We start from the raw sequence: 20990 nt of genomic DNA on the forward strand, positions 1-20990 counted from the left end.
GCAGCAACACCAGTAGCAGTGAGCACATATTCAATACATGTCTGACTCTGGTTTGGAATAACCATCTTGCTAGAAAATCTAGGAGTAATGCGGAGATATTCAAAACATTCCCAGGTGTCAGCCAGACTACCTGTTCTTGTGAGGAAAACACAAGGTAGAAACGGTGATTGTGAGGCGAGTTCATAAAGACTTCATTTAACCAACTTCCTTGGAAATGAAATACTTCAAAATCTCTTATTATAACAGTAGCCTGATAGTATTAATATTTCTTCCAGCTGGAGCATTTTAAAGCTTACCACTTTAATTTCTCTGTCTTCCTTCAAATACATTTCTGCTGTAAAACACATAGACACACGTCCAGTTAAATGGCCTGATCTCCCCAAACCGTCACCTTGGGAAAGGCTATTCCAAGGGTGTAGCTACTGCTCAAATCATTTCTGGAACCCATCTTCTGTATGGATTGTAGGGCTCATGGAATAATCTACGAGACAGCAAATTTTCACACTCCAGAGTAGACTTTTTAAAAAGACGTAATTATCAAGTCAAGAGACTTGAATCTCCAATTACTGAATCCAATTATTTTAACCTATAGTAGAATGCAACTGTGCATAGCTTCCCAGAGTAACTCCTCTGAAGGTAACATTAATTTAAAAGATCTCTCTCATGTCCTACAAGCTACTACCTAGGATTCCCGAGGCTGTGGCCCTCGGGATGACAGTGCCTGACTTAGGCACCAACGTGCCCTAAGCTCAGCGTAGTGCACAGCACCAGCGACATCTTGGCATGGGTCGTCTGACGTGTGCGATGTCGGCCCCACAGATGCCAGGGGACAGCAGGACATAACCGATCGGGGGAGGGCCGTCAAAGGGCACCCATCCAAGAGCATCCCAGAGCCCCCCTGGTCTCAGGGCTACACCCCCATCACGCACCCTAAACAGATCAGACAAACATCGCTGCATGGTCCAAGCATGTGGTGATTTTTATTAAGAATAACTTTGGTTCTAAGAATTCCACTCTCAATTCTGTAATACTTTCCATTAAAAACAATTATACAAGAGCAAATACAAAAAATATTAAATTATGAAAACAAATCCATTAAGGCTCCCTTTATATATATTATATACACTCAGACAAGGCAAGATTTTCCAGAGTAGAAGAATAAAGTCAACTGTTATAGCTTATAAAGCAACACTACTTTACTATCAGACTATAAAACACTCAACTATTTTAAGAAAACCACAGAGTGGAAAAATGGAGCCACTTTTGTCCCCCAAAGTGGCTCAAAGCACAGGACTGCGCAGATGTTCCCGAGTCCACAGGTCTGGACAGAACAGCGTTGAGGAGGCTGCTCCCTTCTGAGCTCCAGCCGGTGACCCAGCCAATCAGACCTCAAGAGCCTCAATGCCCGCACCTCTGCTGGTTAGGACAGCCCCATCTCACGCTGTTCACAAGTCATCTTCTGGCTGGCTTGTAGCAGTAACCGCAGATAACTCTGCAGATTTGTCTGTGATCAGGAGAGAATGCTTTTTTGAATTAACTTTTTCTTGGCGATGAATGAAGTCTACAGAAGATCTAGGAGCAGAATTCATCCTTGTCAGGGAGCCTGGTTGGGCCCTTGAGAATTTGGTCAAGTGGCAGAATTACTCCAAGGACACAGATCCACATCTAGTTAGATAAAATGATTTGAGCCCAGCCAAATTTCTACTTTACTAACCACACCATCAGTCCACATACACAAAGGAGCTCTGAATGAACACGCAATCAGACATGTTCTTTCAAGATCATCAGTTACTGCATTTTCTTCTCTCAAAGGAATGGTGAAAGAGAGAGCTACCACTCCAATCTTTGAAAGCAAACTACTATAGAGCACTGTTTTATCTTAAGCATCTTGTATTTTGTTCAAATAATACTTGCTCATGAGACAAATAATCCATTTCAGATGTAATCAACTAACACATTTCTCTAGCTGTGTACCAGCCTCCACTTACTCTTAGGGTGTTCATATTAGGGCTGAATACGGGCCTGCCAACTGCTAAAACTAAACACTCGCACAGAAAGCTAATGTCTACTGTGCTAACGAAGGGCTCCAAAGCCCTGGTCCAGCTCTCTAGCGTCACGAGAGGGAGCATAAGCAGAGTCTTCAATGTGAAAGTTACTGGCCGAGATGCCTCTGTGAAGAACACACTAAATCACCAACATTACACCGGCAGTATAAAATGACATTCGCCTGAGAACTGGGCGCCCTCGTAGCTTGGATGCCTCTCTGAGGAGCACGTTAGCGCGTGTGAAGAAGGCGGGCCGGCCCGCACTGCTCCTTGGCTTTCCTGAGGGATGCAATAATACAGGAGGCACCAGCCTCGCCTCTCTCAACAGCACGGGGCCGAGGGAGGGGCATTAGTCTTTCTGCACAGGGAAAAATAGTAAAGAAATATGTGAGCACTGACCAGAAACTAGCAAAGCTTGGATTCTAATGATATCAAAATGCTCAAACACTGCAAGATCTTGCCCTAAAGCTCCCATGAAAGTGCCCCTGCACTGCTCCCCGGAGAGGGGAAAAGCCTCTGGGCCCTCTACTTCCGAAACTGCAGACTGTCTACTGCCCAAAGGACCGCGGGATCCTTTCATCGGGAAGGACAGCTCAGCAGTCTTGGAGGGAGCTGCAGAGATGCCCACCGGCTGTCAAAGCGCACAGCGCCTTCCTGGGTGTGGGGCAAAGCCCACCAAACTCACGCCTCACACCACCCCACAGAGAAGCCAGACGGACGGACGGGCGGGCGGGCGGACTGACAGACCAACGCCGGGTTCACACCCCCTAAACCTGCCTTCCGATTTCTGGAGCTCAGTGCCAGCAAGGTAACAGCTGTGCTCAACCTCAGCGTTAACGTTCCCTGCTGCCAATTCTAACGTGGGAGGAAGTATGAACTCAGCAAGAAAAATCTGGACTCTCAAAATAAAATTTCCCAATATTGTACGTAACAGATTAAATGCATTTCTATGCAATCTAAATCATCTAACAGATAACCACGAGAATCAAACATCTTTTCTAAGAAAAAGACTCCGCGCGCTAAGAAATTCGGACTGGAAGAAAAACTGCGTAGTGCAACTCTCAAGAATGTACTCCAGTGTCCCCTTCCCTTCTCCTGCTTGTTCCGCTGTTTTCTCCTGCTTAAATCTCCGAATCCAGGTCCATGACTCCAACCGAAGTGCTAGTCAATGTCCTTCATTTGGCGAATGGGAACTGCAACAGTCACAGACAATTTATTCACCCAGACTGCAGGAAAACCAAACCAAGTCCCTTCTCTAGGCAAGCGTCTGTGCTGGCTGGAATTCTCTTCCGGGCTCCGTCCCTGGGACCAGCGCCGCGGAACGCCCAGACAGCTCCCACAGGACAGCGCCGGCCTCGGGCAGCCCTGGCCTAGGGCTCCTGGGCTTGGGCTGCCTCCTGACCTGTTCTCCTGAGGTTGCCTTTCACTTTCACGAACTCCGGTGCACTTTCTTGCTCTTCTGCAATCTCTGCTTCTCAAGTTCAAGCTGCAAGGAATTTAAAAACAGGAAAATTACTTATGATGTGAGAAGTTTATCAAAGTACTTCCCTCTTTCCAATGGAAAATTCTTTCTTCATCCCCTACTTCAAAAGAAAAGAAATGAAACTCATTTATCATGTATGTGTATGAAAGCGCACGTGCGTGCGTGCGTGTGTGTGTGTGTGTGTGCGCGCACGCCATGTCTAGAGGTAATTCTGCATAGAACCAGGAACCAACTGGTTGTTACTACAAGCACTACCAAGAGAAGACAAGAATGGCAAAGTCAAGGCTAGGAAAATAAAATCCTAAGACTAACACACAGTTGCTCTGGAGTCTTAGTGAAGCTGAGCTCTATTAAATTACTCCAACACTCCATGAATTCAGTGATCTCCTTCTGATTTTGCTTTTGCCTCCAGCATTTCTTTCAGGTGATCAAAAGCATTCTTGCCTGGTTGAATGTAATCATGCCATGTGCTTCCATCTGGCTTCTTATTCTTCTTTCTGAGTACAACCCTTACATCTGCCATGCTGAGGAAGTCCTGTTCACTACAGCATCTCGCTCTCAGGACTAGAGACTGCTTTGCCCATCACACCTACCTGCTCCAACTTCTGCTGCCGCTTCAGTAGTTCAATTTCCAAGTCAGATTTCTTCTTTTGTGCTTCCTCTTCCTTTTGCTTTATTACTTGGTCCCATTTTCTCTTTTCCATCACTTTTTGCAATTCTGGTTTATTCTGAGGAGCAAGACCCCTACAAAAAGAGAATTAAGAAAAATAAAAAATGACTAAATTGATGCATCTTTCATGAATATAAATATAACGGAAGGGATCAGCCACAGAAAAGAGATCTACGGAATTAGCACAGTTGTGACACCAAGTACTAAGCTAACCAGTTGACAGGCAACGCTTGAAAATTCAGCAACACAGAAGAAACGGAAGCGCATCTTCCAAAGAGTTGGTAAAATCCATTCATTCAATAAAAAGGTACGGAGCATTACTGTGTGAGAGGCAGCAGGCTGCACAAAGTGGGTGGGGCAGCAGGGACTGCGTGGGGTGGGCAGGTGGGGAGCAGGGTGCCCACCACAGAGATGAGATGGTCAGGGCACGGGCAGGTCCCCCCGTGGAGTCCACGGGGAGGGAGCCCGAGATGGAGCCTCCAATCTCAGGCGGTAAGCGCAGCAGACAGGCTGGCACGGAGATTCGGTCAGCAAAACGGCCCTGGAACCTCACCCCACCCTTCGTCCTTCTGCTCTGAAAGAGCGTTCTTATAACCAAGGACATGGCCTCACCGGCGCGCATCTCCTGACTGCCCGTCCAGGGTGCTTTCCACCTAAATCGCCTCGGATGCAGTTTATCATTTACAGCACATGGAAGTCAGGCTTCAGGAAAAGTCTACAGTTCTGAGAGAAGTCAGGCGCCACTTCGTCAGTGGGGAGAACAAAACAGAAACAGAAACAGGCCTTCACTAGCAGCCTGCCCTCTGCAGAGTGGGTAGCAAGTCAAGGCAGTCACAAGCATTTTTCTCTTTCTTCTCAGCATTTCCGTCTGTGCCTAATGTCAGCTTGGACTCTCCTTTTCCTCCACTCTCCTTGCCATTCCTTCAGGATTTCTCCAGTCCAGGCTCTTTGGGTGCTGGACAAACCTGCCCACCTGTCCCTTACTGTCTTCCCCAACTATTAACTCTGCCCAGACTCCACCAGTCGTAAGAACTTCAACTTGATGATAAAGTTTATTAGAAGCATTTAAAATAAAAACCAAACAAGCCCAGAATGAAAAGCACACTGTGGACCCCGGGCAGTACGGGGTGTGAGCAGGGGCTGCGTCCACACCGAGGCCAAGGGCACCCTGGACCGGACGTGACCTGCGTGCCTCGGTGCAGCTACCTCCCCTTGCCTGGGCGCCTGCAGACCTGCACCAGCTCCTGTCCTCCGCACGATGCCAATCGATGCACACGACTCACTGCTCGGGAGGCAGCTCAACAACTATTAAGCCAAACAGCAATTTGCACAATGTGTGCTCTGCTTACGAGAGAGCCAGCAACACCTTTCTGGGCCCCTTGCAGGCTCACGTGATCCCATGTGGAAACTAATCCTCCCTCTCACACTTCCTCAGCAATGCAGAAATGCGTAAGATCCTGGAGCCTCCTCTTCCTACATGTTTTTACAACCCATGATTAAGGGCCGGGGACTCAGCTGAGGGGTTCCGCTGCCTGCCTGGCAAGTGCAAGGTCCCGAGTTCGATCACCAGTACCAAAAAAATCCAAAAAACCAACCAAACAAACAAAAACCCCCTCATGATTAAAATTGTTTTCAAAGTTGTTTACAAAGTAGAGATTAGGACATTCAACCTCTGATGACAAAAAGTACACTGTTAGAATGGTATGTCTTTACTTTCCTGATATTCAACAGCAGAATTTTTTGTTAAAATAAAATTTGGCCAAGTTTCCAGTGACACAAGGAGGTGGGTGACTTTTACGATTTAACGATGGTTTGCTTTGCAGTTATCAAGACTGCACAGAGGTACAAAAATACGGACAGGGTGTTCTAGAAATTAACTCTTTAATCAGCACAATAAAAGCTACACATAAGAACTCAAGCTGTCCAGTTAAAAGTGCCATCAATCACAGGAAAATTTGTTTTTAAATAATCTGAATAAAGCCCTCAATCACTTCTCGGCCTTTTGGCTAAGATCAAGTGTGAATAAAAACCTCAGTTTCACGAGTATTAAAAACCCTCAATATGGCACTACAGGCAGAATTCAGGGAATTGAATTTTAAAATAAGAATTTAGTTATTTGAATAATTTAAATTTCAAACATTTTTCCTTCTCTAGTTCACTGGCAAAATTAACTTCGACTACTATTCAATTCTCCTGGATTACGCAAAAGCCATGTACTTTTGATTTATGACACATTAAGCTGATATTCCACTGCAGTGAATAAACGGCCTTAACTATTACACAGTATTCATTTTCTGCTCAAAACTTTCACATAATAGCGACAGTAAGATAAAATATTTAAGAACATAAAACTCGGGAAAATGGTGCTTCTATGAAAAATATTCTGTACTTGTAACAGTCAAGAAATCATATACATTAATATTTTATCAGTAGATCAATTAATTTTCTATGCTGAACTGCAGAAGTTAAGCGTGGGCAGGACGCTCCTCTGGCGTCTGCAGCGGGTCGGACTGAAGAGAGAGTCCTCAGACAGGAATCAGCTTCTCTAGACTTCTCAAGTAACTACAAGCTCATCCCCTGTGTGAGAGCGACTGAATCTCTCTAATTGATTCTAATATATCGATTAACAAGTACCTGACAGGCGATCATGTCTCAGTGGCTTCCTACTACCCAAGACCAAGTAGTTCCCAGGTCTGCCGCACGATCACAGAGCTACCTGTGACTACTGCAGTGGGACAAGCCAATGTTAAGTGTTACAGAATTAATAAATGCTCTCTGTGATATAAGTAAAATCAGGCCATCATCCATATTCGTGCAATAGGAAATGAACAGCCTCCCCATTAAATGCACTGTGGGAGCATCGCTCACAGAGAATGCAATGCTGGCCCCGGTAGAGGCTGCATGCCTGCACCCCGAGATAATGAATAGTCTGGCCCAAGCTCCTCTTCTCCACATCTGCAAAACACCTCACAGGGCAGAAATCCTGTCACTTTGCCTCTCCCCACTGAGAGGCCGTTGCTTCCAACTGCTCACTGTTAAAAACAAGGAGGCAGCGGACCTCTGCACGCCTTTGCACTTGCTCTTGCACCAGCGTTTCTGTCACCAGATCCACAGCAGCCAGACTGCTAGCTAAGCAACTGTGCTCTTTGTACTTGGATGAGTCCTGCCGAAAAAGCCCTCCAGAAAGACTGCAGCAATTTCAGTCCCCGCCGCCACTGCACGAAATGTGCAAGCTTGGAGGGAATGTTCCACATGATACAGAAACCACCAAGCACATGCAGGGCCCTGCAAAGGCCGGCCCACATTCCTCCTGCCTTGCCCAGACGCCGTGCACACTTAAGCCCTACACAGGAAGCTGCCTCCTCACCTGGGAGAGCAGCACCAGAGGAGGCTCTGGTGCTCAAACCATCACACCCACCTGCCAACCCAGCCACACCTCCCCTTGCCTAACATTACGGGGTGCGCTGAGAGGATGCACGCAGCTGGGCTTCAGGCTTGGTGTTCCATCTTGGAGTCTTCTGCTTTGGCCTTCACAGCCTACATTTCTGGCTGAGCCATTTTTACCTGCCCAGATTCAAACACAAATACTTCCTTCTAGCCAGTATCACTACAAATCCCCCACCTTTCTCCATGTTGTCTGGTGGCAAGTATTTATTGAGAAACCACAGTGGACCTTTGACTTACAAACTCAATTCATTCGTGAGGGCTGCTTGTAACTCAAGTTGGTTGTAAGACTATTTTTCTCCTAAGAAAGAACAGAAATACTCATAATGCATTCTGAACCTCCCAACGCACCCCTTAACTAACATTTTTATAATAAAAAGGGTGGTATGAGTAATTTACCCTAAACACCAAGAATTTTCCTAGTGTATTCACCAAAACGTTGTAAAATGTACCTAGCTTACCTCCAACAATTTCGTACTGTACTCACCGTTCAAGCTGACACCTTTGGCTTGCAGGAAGGGAGGAGGAGATGGAAGGTGTTTATGTTTGGAAGGAGTGTCCCCTTCCGTAGGAACATCAGGAATCTGGCTGTGTCCTTTCTCTCCTTGGGACAGTCTATAGCCCACTCGGACCTGCTTCTGGTTCACTAGGTCCCAACCTTTTCAGAACTCAAAACTGGTCTAACGTCTGTTTCTGTCTTTCTTAACACTGTTCTCTAGTACGATATGACACTGCCATCAAGCCAGTGAATGCAACAATTGGCTTTTCCTCTGTCTGGTTGGGTCGTCTCTACAAATGTCTGCGGCTCTGTCCATTTTTTCAGGATTTCCTTTATTTCAGAACTTTGCTGTACTGGCTGCTGATACTCCCCCTCCTCTTCAGAAAGCTCCTCATCTGCCATCTCTGTTGCTCAGACAGAAGTTGCTGAAGTTCCTCTGTAGACAATTCCTCTGAGTGTTCCTCCACCAGCTCCTCAACATCACCATCTACCTGCAAGCCATGGACTTTGCTATAGTGACAGTGTCATCCACCACAGGGTCAATTGAAGGCTCTGGCTCCTCTACACAGCCTTCAAAATCTTTCTCCTATAAAATTTTAGGCCACACTGTCTTCCAGGCAGATCTCAGTGTCCTTAGAAAGACATTGGCCCAGGATTTCTCAATTAACCCCACACAGGAAAGGATGTTGTAATGTTCCTTCCAGAACTCTTGAAGGGTTAAATCCGTATCTGAGACCATCTGGAAGCACTTCAGGATAGTGCCTTGGTGTATAGCTTCTTCTTAAAGTTAGCTATAACCTGCTGATCCATAGGCTGCAGTAGAGGAGCTGTATTAGGTGGGAGCAACTTGACTGAGGGCCATGGGAGTTCTTCAGTCTATTCTTCTTCCAAATCTCGTGGATGAGCAGAAGTATTGTCCATGATGAGGAGAGCCTTGAGTGGTAAACCTTTGTTCTCCTGACATTTCTTAACAGTAGGACAGAAAGCCTCCTTGCTCCACTCAAGAAAAAGTACCCTTGCTACAGCTTTTGTGTTAGATCTCCACATGAGCCCTAGCCTATTCTTTATGAGTATGTTTTCTGAGCACTCTGGGTGTCTCAGAGTGATAAACCAAGAGAGGCTTTATCACTCACATTGGCACACAGCAGTAAGGTTAGCCTATCCTTCATAGGCTTGTGGCCTGGCATCTTCTTCTCTTCCTGGGCAATGTATGTTCTCCGGGGCATTTTCTTCCAGAAAAAGCCAGTTTCATCACAGTTGAAAGCTTGATGAGACAAAAGCCACTTCTCTGTGTCATTGTTTCGCAGTGGTGTGTGCAACTTTCAGCAGCCCTTTTATCAGCACTGGCTGCTTCACTGTGCCTAGTTACACTACGAACCCCAGGTCTCATTTTAAAATTGTGAAACCACCCCTTACTGGCACGGAATGTTTCACCATTACCACTCGCTGATGGATTATCCTTTATGAGATCTGCACTTACAGCCCTGCCTTTTTCACAAATTACAGGCTCAGACAGACTATAACTGCCGTCTGCCTTTCACTTATCCATACTAATACAGCTGTCCTACCTCATTGAACACTGTTGATCATGACTTACTAATTTGAGTAACATCTTTAGCAATGCTAGCTTCCTTATGCAAATCTTTTCTCTGTAAGACTGTCGAGATGGTGGATTTGGACATGCTGTACATATTAGTGAGAATAGTCACATGAATACCACTCTCATATTTCCCATAATTTCCTTATTCTTTTTTATTGTGATAGTTTTCTTTACCTTCTCTTCCTTCCTTAGCTTTTTTTCTAGGTCTTTGGGGGGGCCTTTTATTTTTTGGTATCGGGGATCGAACTCTGGACCTTGCACTTGCGAGGCAGGCGGCGGCACCACTGGGCTAAATCCCTGGCCCTTTGGGGGCCATTTTGATAGTAGTAATTGTAGCAATTATATAAAGCACTGACGGAAATCACGTCCACATACACACGATCTGGGCTCAGATTGATGCTATGCACACCTCCATATGCTTTTCTGGCATCATAAGTCTTTGTTTATAACCACATAAGTGGATGGCATTTAGGTGGTAACTCAAGACATTGGTCATAAGTTAAAACTAAAATTCCAGTCGTAAGCCAAGTTGTTCATATATGAAGCTGGTCATAACTCGAGGATCCACTGTATTTGTCCACTAAGGCATTTCAAAAGGTCAACTGAAAACACAGGGAACTAGAGAACACTGACTGAGAAATGTATAAGCCAAAGAACAAATTTTAGGGACGGGTTTAAGCAACCAGCTTACTTATAAAAAAAAATTTAACTCCTTTTTGAGGACTCTCCCTAAGTTATATTCGAAAATACTATTTTCTTAAACACTTTTTCAGTACTGATTTCAACTACCAAAAAATAATGCTTCTAAATGCCTTTTGAGATCAGTCTTTTTATGCCACTGAAAAGGCATATGAAGTTTGAGAATCAAAAAACCTTAACACTCAGACCTAGCGGTTAACTGTAATCAAGCGGACATCCAAAGACTTTTAACCTGAAATGCAGCCAGGTCCAAAAAATGGCTAACAGAGGAGCAAGTATTACATGCCTGAAAGAGTGTGGGATCAGAGTTAGATCTGTGCATATCTGCCCTTCTAAGCAGGGCTTGCTTTTATCTTAAGGTCTCTAAAGAGTAACTTTAAAAACACTGAACTAATTGCTGCAGAGCTTGAGCCAAATGTGCAGCTCTGCAGAGCAAAGTTCAAGTCTCCAAGGAAGCATGTGGTGTGGGGCTCTCCCTCTCCCTCTCCCATTTCCACTCTCTGGTTTCTAATTTGTATAGCTACTATATTTACCTTCATAAACTGCTTTCATCCTATGTTTATTTCTATTTCTTTTCATTCCAAAAAATTGCTGCATGATCTCAAGAAAATTCCCCAACCTGTTCCTGAGTTTTCCCTCACAGTTCAACGGTGTTTAATCTCAAGACAAATGCACGGGGTTACTGGAAAGATCACTGGGTAAGCTAAAATATGCAAGGGCCCCTTATAAACAGTAGGGAAAAGAAGACTTTTGTTGCCTTACACCTCAGTACTCAAGACTAGTTATGTCTGAACCAAATACGCATATTATTGTGTGGTGCTTCCTTAATTTATTGTGCACTGAAGTTTAGAAATAAAAAACTGACAGTGTCTATACAGTGTAGTGTATGAGATATAAAGACAAAGAAAAGAGAAGAAATTGCTTGAGAAGTTTCACCCTGAAACCGGTTAAGATTTCTAACACTGATTCTGTCAAACTAAGATTTTGCCTTCAATGTAAAATGTCTTCAATGTAAAATGAGATACATTCATCTTTTTGACTTTGAAATCTGTCTTTTCTTTCCTTTGTAAAATGTTCTTCCAGACAGACCAGAATCTTTCAAGGAAAAGGAGGAAAAGCAACAGAAATTTCCCCAAGATGCACATGGGAAGCAGAAGACCGTGGGCCTGACAGATCACTCACATGCTGGCCATTTCGGAGGTGTTTTGATTCATGCTAGCAATTTTATAAGAATGACTTGCTTTCCCCACACTTTATAAATGAAGAAGGGTGCCTTAGTCAAGAGCGGAAGGCAGGTCAAGTTAAATGAACCAGGAGTCATGCCCTTTCTCTAATCTCAAGGCCCTATCACAGTGATGGCAAACCTTTTAGAGACTGAGTGCTAAACTACAACCCTAAGCCACTTATTTATCACAAGTGCCAATACTGCAGGCACACCTGACCCCCCGATGCTCAGGTGCTGACAGAGGACTCTGTGTGCCTGCTACAGCACGTGTGCCATAGGCTCGCTGCCATGTCCATGTCCTTTCCACACCATGGTCCTTTAGGGGAGTTGCTGTTCTCCCAGACTGGTAAGAGTTGGGCCTGCCTGAAGTGCTCACCATGGAAATAAGGGACAGAAAGAACGGGACGTAGAAAGGCAGACAGGGAAAAGGACAGCCCGTTTGCTAGAAAATTTGGGAGCAGACTCAGTCACACAAATTCGTGTGTTCTCCAGTGATATAATCCACACTATCAATCATCTTTTTGCAGAGTATTCTGCAACCTATAATTCAAAGAACATATATTCTGAACAATTTGGTTTGGTTTTAGCCTTGACTTGGAGCCTTTTTATAGATGTCACAGGAGTGGGGCAGTTTGAGCTAAAATGTTGCTTAGGGTTCAAATAAGTGCCACCTTCCTTTTATAGGTGAGAGAACAGAGGGCCACGGGGGAGACAGTCAGAAAACCCGTCAGTCACCGCCGCTCCTCTGTTTCGCAGTCTTCTAAACTGATGCGGACGTAATTTCCTGAATCTGGACTGCTTCCCACTGCTGCAGTCTATGCAAAAAAGTACACCACGCTGCTTTGCTTTGGCTATGAGAATACCAAATCCAAATATTCCTTGTGCTGTTATGCAACAAAGACAGGTAGAAGCTAAATCATTAAAATGATTAAACTTTTGTTCAATTTAATAAATGTTAACCTAACATCACCCTAGTGCTGGGAACAAGTACAGTCCCACAATAGAGGGAGAGATACATTTCCAGAGAATCCCTGGGCCATGAGTCATTAGATGCATCAGTCCCAGCAGGCAGGAGTGTGATCTGGAGGGAGAATTGCCATGAAATGGCCCCAACCGTTCTTCTTTAATTTAAAAATTTTAATCTTCTCAAGATCACACAATAGGGTATAAATAAACTGAGGTTTAAGGTAGTCCACAGAGATAAACATGGCAAAAACACAAATTAGAAAAGGGGCACGGAAAGGAAAGGGAGGGAGAATAAGGCCAGCACAAACAAGCTCTCTCTGGGTACCCGATCTCTGCTCTGCACAGTCACAACTTTGGTTCCCAAGAACTGCCCCGACACTGACCTGGGTCTGCAAGTCCTGACTTTTCCCCCAGGGCTTAGCACCGTCTAAATAAAAGCTACTAGTTCTTCAACAAAGAGTAACCGAGCACCCGAAGCTGTCTGGCCCACGGCCATCAAACACCACTCACCTGCAGAGGTCACCTGCCCAGCACCCCAAGGATCCCCAGCACAGGGGATAACAAATGGCTCACAAAGAAGACAGGCGAGATGTTTTACTCCCCTCTAGAAATTTAATAAACGTGATGACGATAATATTAATTTAAATTGCTACTTAATAACAAATGAACAAAAATGTAAGGAAAGGCATTATCCATTCCATCTAAAAGGTTCTAGTGACTTTGCTCTGCCACTTACACGTGAGCACAAACAGGACTTACCTGTGAGTCCTACACTTCCCCACACATAATGAGGAAATTCAAAGGTGCTGAATTTAGGAAATAACGTACTCCTCTTCTGCCTAGGACACTCTTCTACCCTTTCGCAGGGGTCGCTGAGAAACAGCTGATGACAGCTGCAGCTGCTGGAGGGAGGCCCCGGCTGAAGGAAGCCTTAACTACACCCAAGCATTATAAACACATCTGCAATTAATCCTGGCTAGCCTGAAAATCCCGAAAGGAACACTACGCTCAAGAAAGCACCGTACCTTTTCTGATTCATAAGGAGCTCCCTGTGAAGATCCTGGTGGTTCCGGGATGTCTTGACAGGGTTGACCAGTTTCTGGGGCCGAATCAGCTCAGGGTTGTCATCGTCTACGTACTCTGGCTCAGCCATGATGTGTCTTGGTCCGAGGGATGAGTCCTTGGGGTCACTGTCCTCAAGTGGGCTGTCTGCAGTGGAGGAAGGAGATGCTCAGAATGAGGTCTGTTCTGCTAAGGCCTCACACAGGTTTGGAGGTTGTTCTCGCACCCTAGGACACGCCATCCTCCAGTCCACTTATGGGACCTCCCTGAGGGATTTTCCCCAATGCCCAGGGAGAGGGGTAGGCTGCGCTCTTCCGTGCTGCCTGTATCCAGAGCAGAGGATCCCTCTGACTGGACTCAGTCACTGCCACTCACACCGAGAGTTCTGGTCACAAAAGACACTTCCTGTCACCAAGTCTCAAGGGCAAGCCCTCAGTGAGCTCGTGGGTACCAGCCCCAGGGCCTTCCTGCCCGCTCGGCTTCAGCAAACAAATCGGCCCTGAAACACAGGAGCCCAGAGCTTGCAAGGAGGGCGCGCTCCGGCCTGGGAAGCTCTGCCCTCCTCCTCCTCCTCCCCCTCCCCCTCCCCCCTCCCCCTCCCCTCCTCCCCCTCCTCCCCTCCTCTGCGCAGCCCCTCTGCTCCATCCACAGATCGCCCCTCTCAGGCAGGCCTGACTCCCACACCCTGCTGGAAGCCAGGATCCGCCAGCACCTCCCCAGTCAGGCACACTGTGGCTTCTCCTGGTCTGTGACTGCTTGTGCAGAGTGCCAGCCTCTGGGGGCAGGGTGAGCCCTGCTTTTCTTTTGCTGCTCTCTTCCCAGGGCGAGAAGAGAGGAAGGCAAGAGAGAGGAAGAGAGGAGGGATGGGGGAGGCGGGCAATGTGGGGTGCAGAGAGGCACAGCCTGCTGGAACAGTCACTTAGCCGCCAGGACTGTCCGGGTTCCTCCCCGTCAGTCTGGAGTTCTCCATCCTGTGACTTCAGTGTCCTCTCAGAGGGGCGCCTGTGTCCTTCCTCCCGAGACCCTGCAGCTATCTAGGGTGGAACGCCACACACAGTGCGTGCCCCATGAATACGAGCCCGCCTCACGAGAGTAGAAAAGCCCCAGCTGGGCCAGGCAGAGGAACAGGACTGGCTGAGTGGCCAACTGCAGACAGGGGCTGGCACCCACATCTGATCACCATGGACCCTGAGGCTCATCTCTTGGTGCCAACTCCAGCCCCATTTCCCTGCCTGCAAAACAAACCTGGCATTCACATGCCACTTGATGTTTCCCTGCCTGCTATGGTAACTTCTATTTCCAAACGGAAAACCAGACACAGACCTGGCTTCGGCAGAGGATGTGATGCTGGACCTTCTATAAAGTCCTGAGCAGCTCTCTGGCTAGTCTCACACCCAAGGATGGAGGAGCAAGCAGAGAACAGAAGAGAGCGGGGTGGGAGCCACACGGGAGCGGATCGCACCTGCACAGCACTGCAGCTGGACTCCATCGCAGTCTGTATCCCAACGCAGGCTGCTACTCTGTCCAGTGTCTGCTCAGGTGTGGCAGAGTCCAGGGGTGCCCACGGCCCCTTCAGGATGTGTGGAAACACCCCTGCCACTTGGAACCCCAAACTCCTGCTTTCATTTTAGGTGATCGGAAACTGTACAGAGTAGCAGCCATCCATAGTTACCCAGTGCCTTAGATATGGTGTATGTGGGTACAGAAGCACGTGGGACCCCAGCAGCAATCCTACGAATAAAGGAACTAGAATTGTCACAACCAAACTGGTACACAGCATTTAAATAATGGACCCCCATTTACACTGGCAGCAGTGTAAAGCTGAAACTGAAACGTCTATCCACCACACTGCAGCGCGTACCCTTTCTATAGCAACATCTTTTGAAAATTAATGTGAAGATAAAGAATAAAAAGTGAAAGAAGTCAACTAAGAACTGTTGCATCACTTGTTTAAGTACCTGGAACATCACTGCATACCTCAGGTGCAAAGTCACCAAATGGCCAGGAACAGATGCCAGATCTCCCCAAACCTTCCTCAGACGCTTTCTGCACTGCTCCCTGAGAAGGCTGCAGCCTTAGCCCAGAGAGCGCCAGGCCTTGCACGTGGGCGGGTCAGCGGCCCCACCGCAGCCGGCCTGCTCCGCAGGCTGTCCGGCGCACGCTGCCCAGCCTGGGGTCTCAAAGGCCCCTTCCACACCCGTGGGCAGTCGGGGCTGTCCGGAGTCCACAGCCGCTTCATTCTAGTCAATCAGTAGACAAAGGAGGCTCCAGGCTTCCATAACAGGAACCAACAGCTCCAAGACAACACTCCAATGGCAGAGTGCCCCCAAGGTCAGCATCCCACGGGACAGATGTGCCTGGTGGAGGGCAGGCAAGGGGTGGCCACTGCAGCACTCCAGTCAGTGGAGCCCTACGTCAGGACGATGCACCAGCATTCTCTGGACTTCTCCACAGATTTGCTTTCTTGGAAGTCTCTCCACAGGACTGTGGGTTAAGATGGGCCCGTCCCATCTCCTGCTAGGACGACAGACACTGAGGCAGGGAGGGCGCTGCTGGGAATGCAGGAGCAACACTTTCCCTGCTCTTTTTGCTGGCTTTATCCTCAACACTGGGACTGGGGAGGGGCCTGGAAGCCCACAACCTGAGCCCGCTGTGCAGACCTCAGTGCTGCCTGGGGCCTGGGCAGCGGGATCCGAGCAGCTCCTGCTGCAGCAGAGCAGTGCACTGGAGTCTGGGCAAAGGGCGCTCGGGAACAAGGGAGGGAACCAGCTGGAGCAGCTCTGTGTGCTCACAGCAGTGGCACAGGATCTGGGCATGGGCTGCGGCCACTTCTCAGTGACTTTCCACCTTGAAACCTGGTAGCACAGCAACCACCATCTCAACGGCCCTGCCCGGCTCCTTCCCTCTGCCAACCTTCATGCCTGTGCCAAGCCAGGGGACAACACAACGCTAAGGGTTACGTCCCCTTACCTCCCACTGGGCGCCTGAGCTCTGAGGAATGGAAGTACCCGGCAGAGCTCCCGCCCACACTCTGCCCCACCTTCCTCCAGCAGTGTACCTGTGCCAGCACTGCCCTGAAGCAGGACGCTGAGCCCCTGCTCCACCCAGGTCCCACACTGCCAGACCTCACTCACCCGGGGACCCAGGCAAATGGCTGGTCTCCACGAAGCTGTCCGTTCCTCAGGTGCCACTGAAATTCCACTACTTTGGCCTCTGGCAATGACAGAATTTTCTTTGCCTTTTTCCATATATTCACTGATTACCACCTTGTATTTCAGAAACATGTATATAAATCTTAAATTTAAGACTTAAATCTTAAATCTTAATATGTAAAAGAAAGGCTATATCTGGCTTATCTCCACATTGTTCAGATCCCTTGGACTCGTTAGATAAACGTTACTTAAATGGAGCAGCAGAGCAGGGGAGCCCCTGAGCTACATGCATCCCACTGCAACCTGGTGCAATGCCCCAGGGGTACTGTAGGGGGGGATGCTTGCTGAGCATTAGGTAATGCAGAACCCCAAGAGTAAAGGTGGGTAGGCATGTTCAGAAGTGACAGTACATGGAACGGCTATCATTACTACATGAAACAGCTCCTCTAGAAACGAACACATTCACCCTACTGGCCAAGACACTGACCCATAAAGAACAAACTTTTAAAGTTATCAAGTCAATGAAAGAAAACCAGTGAAGGCTCAGTGAAGCAGGAATAAGACTGGCTTGAGACCTTAGACAAAGATTAACTTCCCTCAACCTCAGTCCTCTGCCTTTTACAATGAACGGCGTAAGAACTGATTGAAATGTATGCATGTGTAAGTACTCCGTATAATCCCTGGAGAATACAGGCGTACTCAACACAGAGAAGCTATTATTGGCTAAACCATGTTTCCAACGCTACTACACACCTTACGTAGAGGCCTGAGTAACCCTGTACACAAAACTGTTTCTCTAGGCCTCGGTTTCCTCCAAAACACAAGTTCGGCCGAATGGCCCCACCTTCTCACCAATGACGCCGTTCGTGCTACCAGCAAGAACCTTCCTGAGCCGCATGGGGTGGCACACCTGAGGTCCAGGCGGGAGGGCTGCAGCGTCAGGACCAGCCCAGACACTTTAGTGACTTGGCGCCACTGTCTCGAAATGAGAAATAAGGGCTGGGGACGGGGCTCAGTGCAAAGGCCCGGGGTTCAACCCCCAGTCCCGGGGAGAGAGGGGACTTCTGGAAAGTATAAAATGGCTCATCACACTATCAAAGTGCAACATGGAGCTCTACTGTTAGGGTCAGGGGCACAGCAAGAAAGCAGACAGGGTCTTTTATGCTGTGCTTTGGTGAAGAAGTCCCTGAACGATTTTAAGCAGTTGAACAGAAACAGAGAACTGCATTTTAGACAAACATTAACAGCATGCCTGCAAACGCCATCTGAGAATTCCACATTTAATTTCTGTTCTGCACACTGTTCCTTACTAATCAACAAATGGAAGCCATTATTAAACTAATCCAAAGGGTAAGGAAACCCCATCCTTACAGGCAGATTCTGAGTCTGTGCTTCCACCTCCTTCAGAGGTTCATTCTGGGCCCAGCTCTATGACTTAACCCAGGGGTTTGTGTTGCTTGCTTTCCAGAAGGAAATAACCATTCCAACTGAACATTTTCACAACTGGGCCAATAAAACAAATATTCACGGCAGCTGAGTTTCCACAACATGTATTGTTGGCAGGACACAGGCACATTTCTACATCAAACACAAAACTGAAAACCTAACCCTGTAAGACTGAAAAATCATTTTAGAGATTATGCTAATTTTCACGTTTACCTAAATATTAAAAATCAAATCGTACCTAGAAGCACTAATACTTGAATATTTTTAAAAACAGTCATTCATTACATGGCAATATATTCGGTTTACAGGTGTACTATAATCAGTAAATGCTAAAGAATTAAACTTCCGAACTGCTGCAAGAACTCAGGGAAAGTTCAAAGTATTCCAAGGTGTTCCTTCAGGGAATCTATTTCTAGGGCTGCCTCAAAGAGGTCCTAGGAGCCTCTGGCAAGTCCTTGAGAAACCATAGCTTAAGGCTGGCAAACCGCAGCCCTAAGCCAGCCTGAAAGGGGGCAGGCTCTTCTTCGATCCAAAGCAGTTTCTCTCTGCACCCTGAGTTCCCAGATAGGCAAGAGAATGATTTGAGACAAGAATTTCTCCCAAAGGCATTGGTTTCACCTGACAAATTCCTATTTTCCTGGCCTTGAGGCAAATGTAAAAATGAGGTCTCGAATCAAGAGACAGTGACATCATGTGGCATCCAAAGGCATTTACGAAGTGCCTAGGAAGCCTCTGTGGCCACAAAGCTCATACACCAACACTTAGAAAAGACATCCTGGCAGAGTACGCTACACAAGGGCAGAAATGTCATTTTTTCATACTTTGAGTCTCACAGCTGCACAGAAGTGACCTATAGATTCCAAGCCGTCCATTTAAAACAACACTAATCTCAACAAACTGGATCCCAATATGCTATTGTACAATCCCATTTTCTTGGGAAAATATCCGACTCATTTTCTCATCAGTTTCTTCATCTCTCAAAAATGTATTTTTAAATAAGGCGAATATTCCATATTTAGAGAATGGAAAGGAGGAAGGGAAGGCCAAGACGAGAGACATCCAGAAGACAGGATAAGCAGGCCCAGGTGAGGTGGGCTAGCCAGTAGGTGGCGATGGTGCCACAAAGACCTGGAAGTCCACAGGGGCAGTGCCAAGGCCCATTCCGTAAGGATGGTCCGGGGAGGGCAGCGATGCCCCCTCTGGCCCTCAGCACTGTTCGGAAAAGCACACGCCAAAGGTGCCTGCCATGGAGAGAAACAGGGTGAACGGCACTCACTGTGCAGCCACAGGGTGTCTTCCTAATGGTGAGCATCACTCCTCCCACCACCCCTCTCTCCTGGGCCCTAGGAGAGGATCATTCCTCCCAAATGAGGTGGTCAGTTTCCAAAGCAGCAGCTGCAGGTCAGGCTGACCATGTCTTCACCCCAGCTTCCGCGCTTACTGCATGTGTGATCTTGGGCAAGTGTCCATCAGTTAAAAAAAAAAACCCTCACAAGTCACTATGAAGAATAAACGAGAAATGCACACAAAATGCACTTTCTAGAAGATAATCAACCTTAAACACATCCTACCTCTTATCAATGTTTTCATCGGCAATAAGTAACAATAAATCAATTAATAATACTGTTACAGCTGCCCCAGGTTACAGTTACTAAAGGGTGAGACCAGGATTTGAACTTGAATCTGGCTGACTTCAGTGGGAAGCCCTTACACATTCTATTATCTCTGGACTGAGATAACAGATAACAACTGGGTTTGATTTTTAACAGGATGATTTTCTGACTCTCAAATAACCCTAAGCTAAAAACATCTGCAGAAGATGACGTGAAAATGGAGACAGGGAGCATGAAAGACATCTGCTTTAGAACATGTTTTATAAGAATGTTCATAGCAGTGTGTAGGGAACAGGGAAAGGGGACGTTACCAGAACCTCTGCAGTGAGTCCTAGTCTCCTGCGAGCCACGGCAGCACACAGTGAGTTACAGGAAAGGTAGGAAAATGAGACTGAGAAGAAGCTGAGCTTTGGGTCTGATCAGTGCTGCGCTGGGCAGCAAAGAGGAAAGCTCCAGTACATGGGGAGAAACAAATGTAACAAATGACTTGCAGAGATCTTCAAAGCCAGCAGCAAGAGCAGCACTGGAGAGTTAGGGAAATACAAAGGTGCTGAAAGGGAACGAATCAGAATCTCTGGGGATGTGCCCAGCAGTGAGTGTTTCTGTTCTGCATATTATGTGCCACATACCCTGAGGGAGGCACTAAATTCATCCTGCTATATAGACAGGGAAATTGAGGCCAGGAAAGGTTACAGTGACTTGTCTAAGCCTACTGAGCCAGAAAGTCAGTGCCATGCAGCTCGCTGAGTCCATGCTCAGCATCACTTTGCTGTGAAGCCTGTGTTAACTCTGTTTTGTGTTTCTTCTCCTCAGTGAGGAGCCCGAAGCAACCCAGGCATTGTTCAGTTCCTTCCTCCTGGGTGAGCACACCCATTACAAAGCTACTGGTGGGGCACCATCACTAGCATCAGCATTAACGTGCCTCTTAAGGAACACTTGGCCGAGGTCTTTGAAGGCTGTACAAAGAAGGTTAGAACTACCTCATACGAGCAGAAACAGTAATGTCCATCAGAACCGCCTGCCTACAACATAAGGGGTCCTACTGCCTGCTGGAGTGGATAGACCATGGTTTCAAGCCACTTGGTC

The 20990-nt window shown here is 47.1% G+C and overlaps 1 protein-coding gene and 1 long non-coding RNA gene across 2 annotated transcripts in view; one reads left to right on the plus strand and one right to left on the minus strand.

Moving 5' to 3' along the window:
- Positions 1–956: 956 nt before the first annotated feature.
- Positions 957–20990, minus strand: part of Fam107b (family with sequence similarity 107 member B) — a 191038-nt gene continuing 171004 nt past the window's right edge. Inside the window, 4 exon segments of the mRNA XM_013078532.3 lie at positions 957–3507; positions 3510–3531; positions 4122–4272; positions 13657–13840. Of these exon segments, the coding sequence (XP_012933986.2) occupies positions 3416–3507; positions 3510–3531; positions 4122–4272; positions 13657–13840 (449 nt within the window). The 3' untranslated portion in view covers positions 957–3415.
- Positions 10950–13214, plus strand: LOC106010814 (uncharacterized). The gene is made up of 3 exons (XR_001184537.3): positions 10950–11138; positions 11524–11640; positions 12350–13214. It is a non-coding gene; the product is annotated as an uncharacterized LOC106010814 (long non-coding RNA).

Source organism: Heterocephalus glaber, unplaced genomic scaffold (genome assembly GCF_053883595.1).
Source record: "Heterocephalus glaber isolate CG9 unplaced genomic scaffold, H.glaber_assembly_v1.0 deba00000738, whole genome shotgun sequence".
NCBI lineage: Eukaryota > Metazoa > Chordata > Mammalia > Rodentia > Bathyergidae > Heterocephalus > Heterocephalus glaber.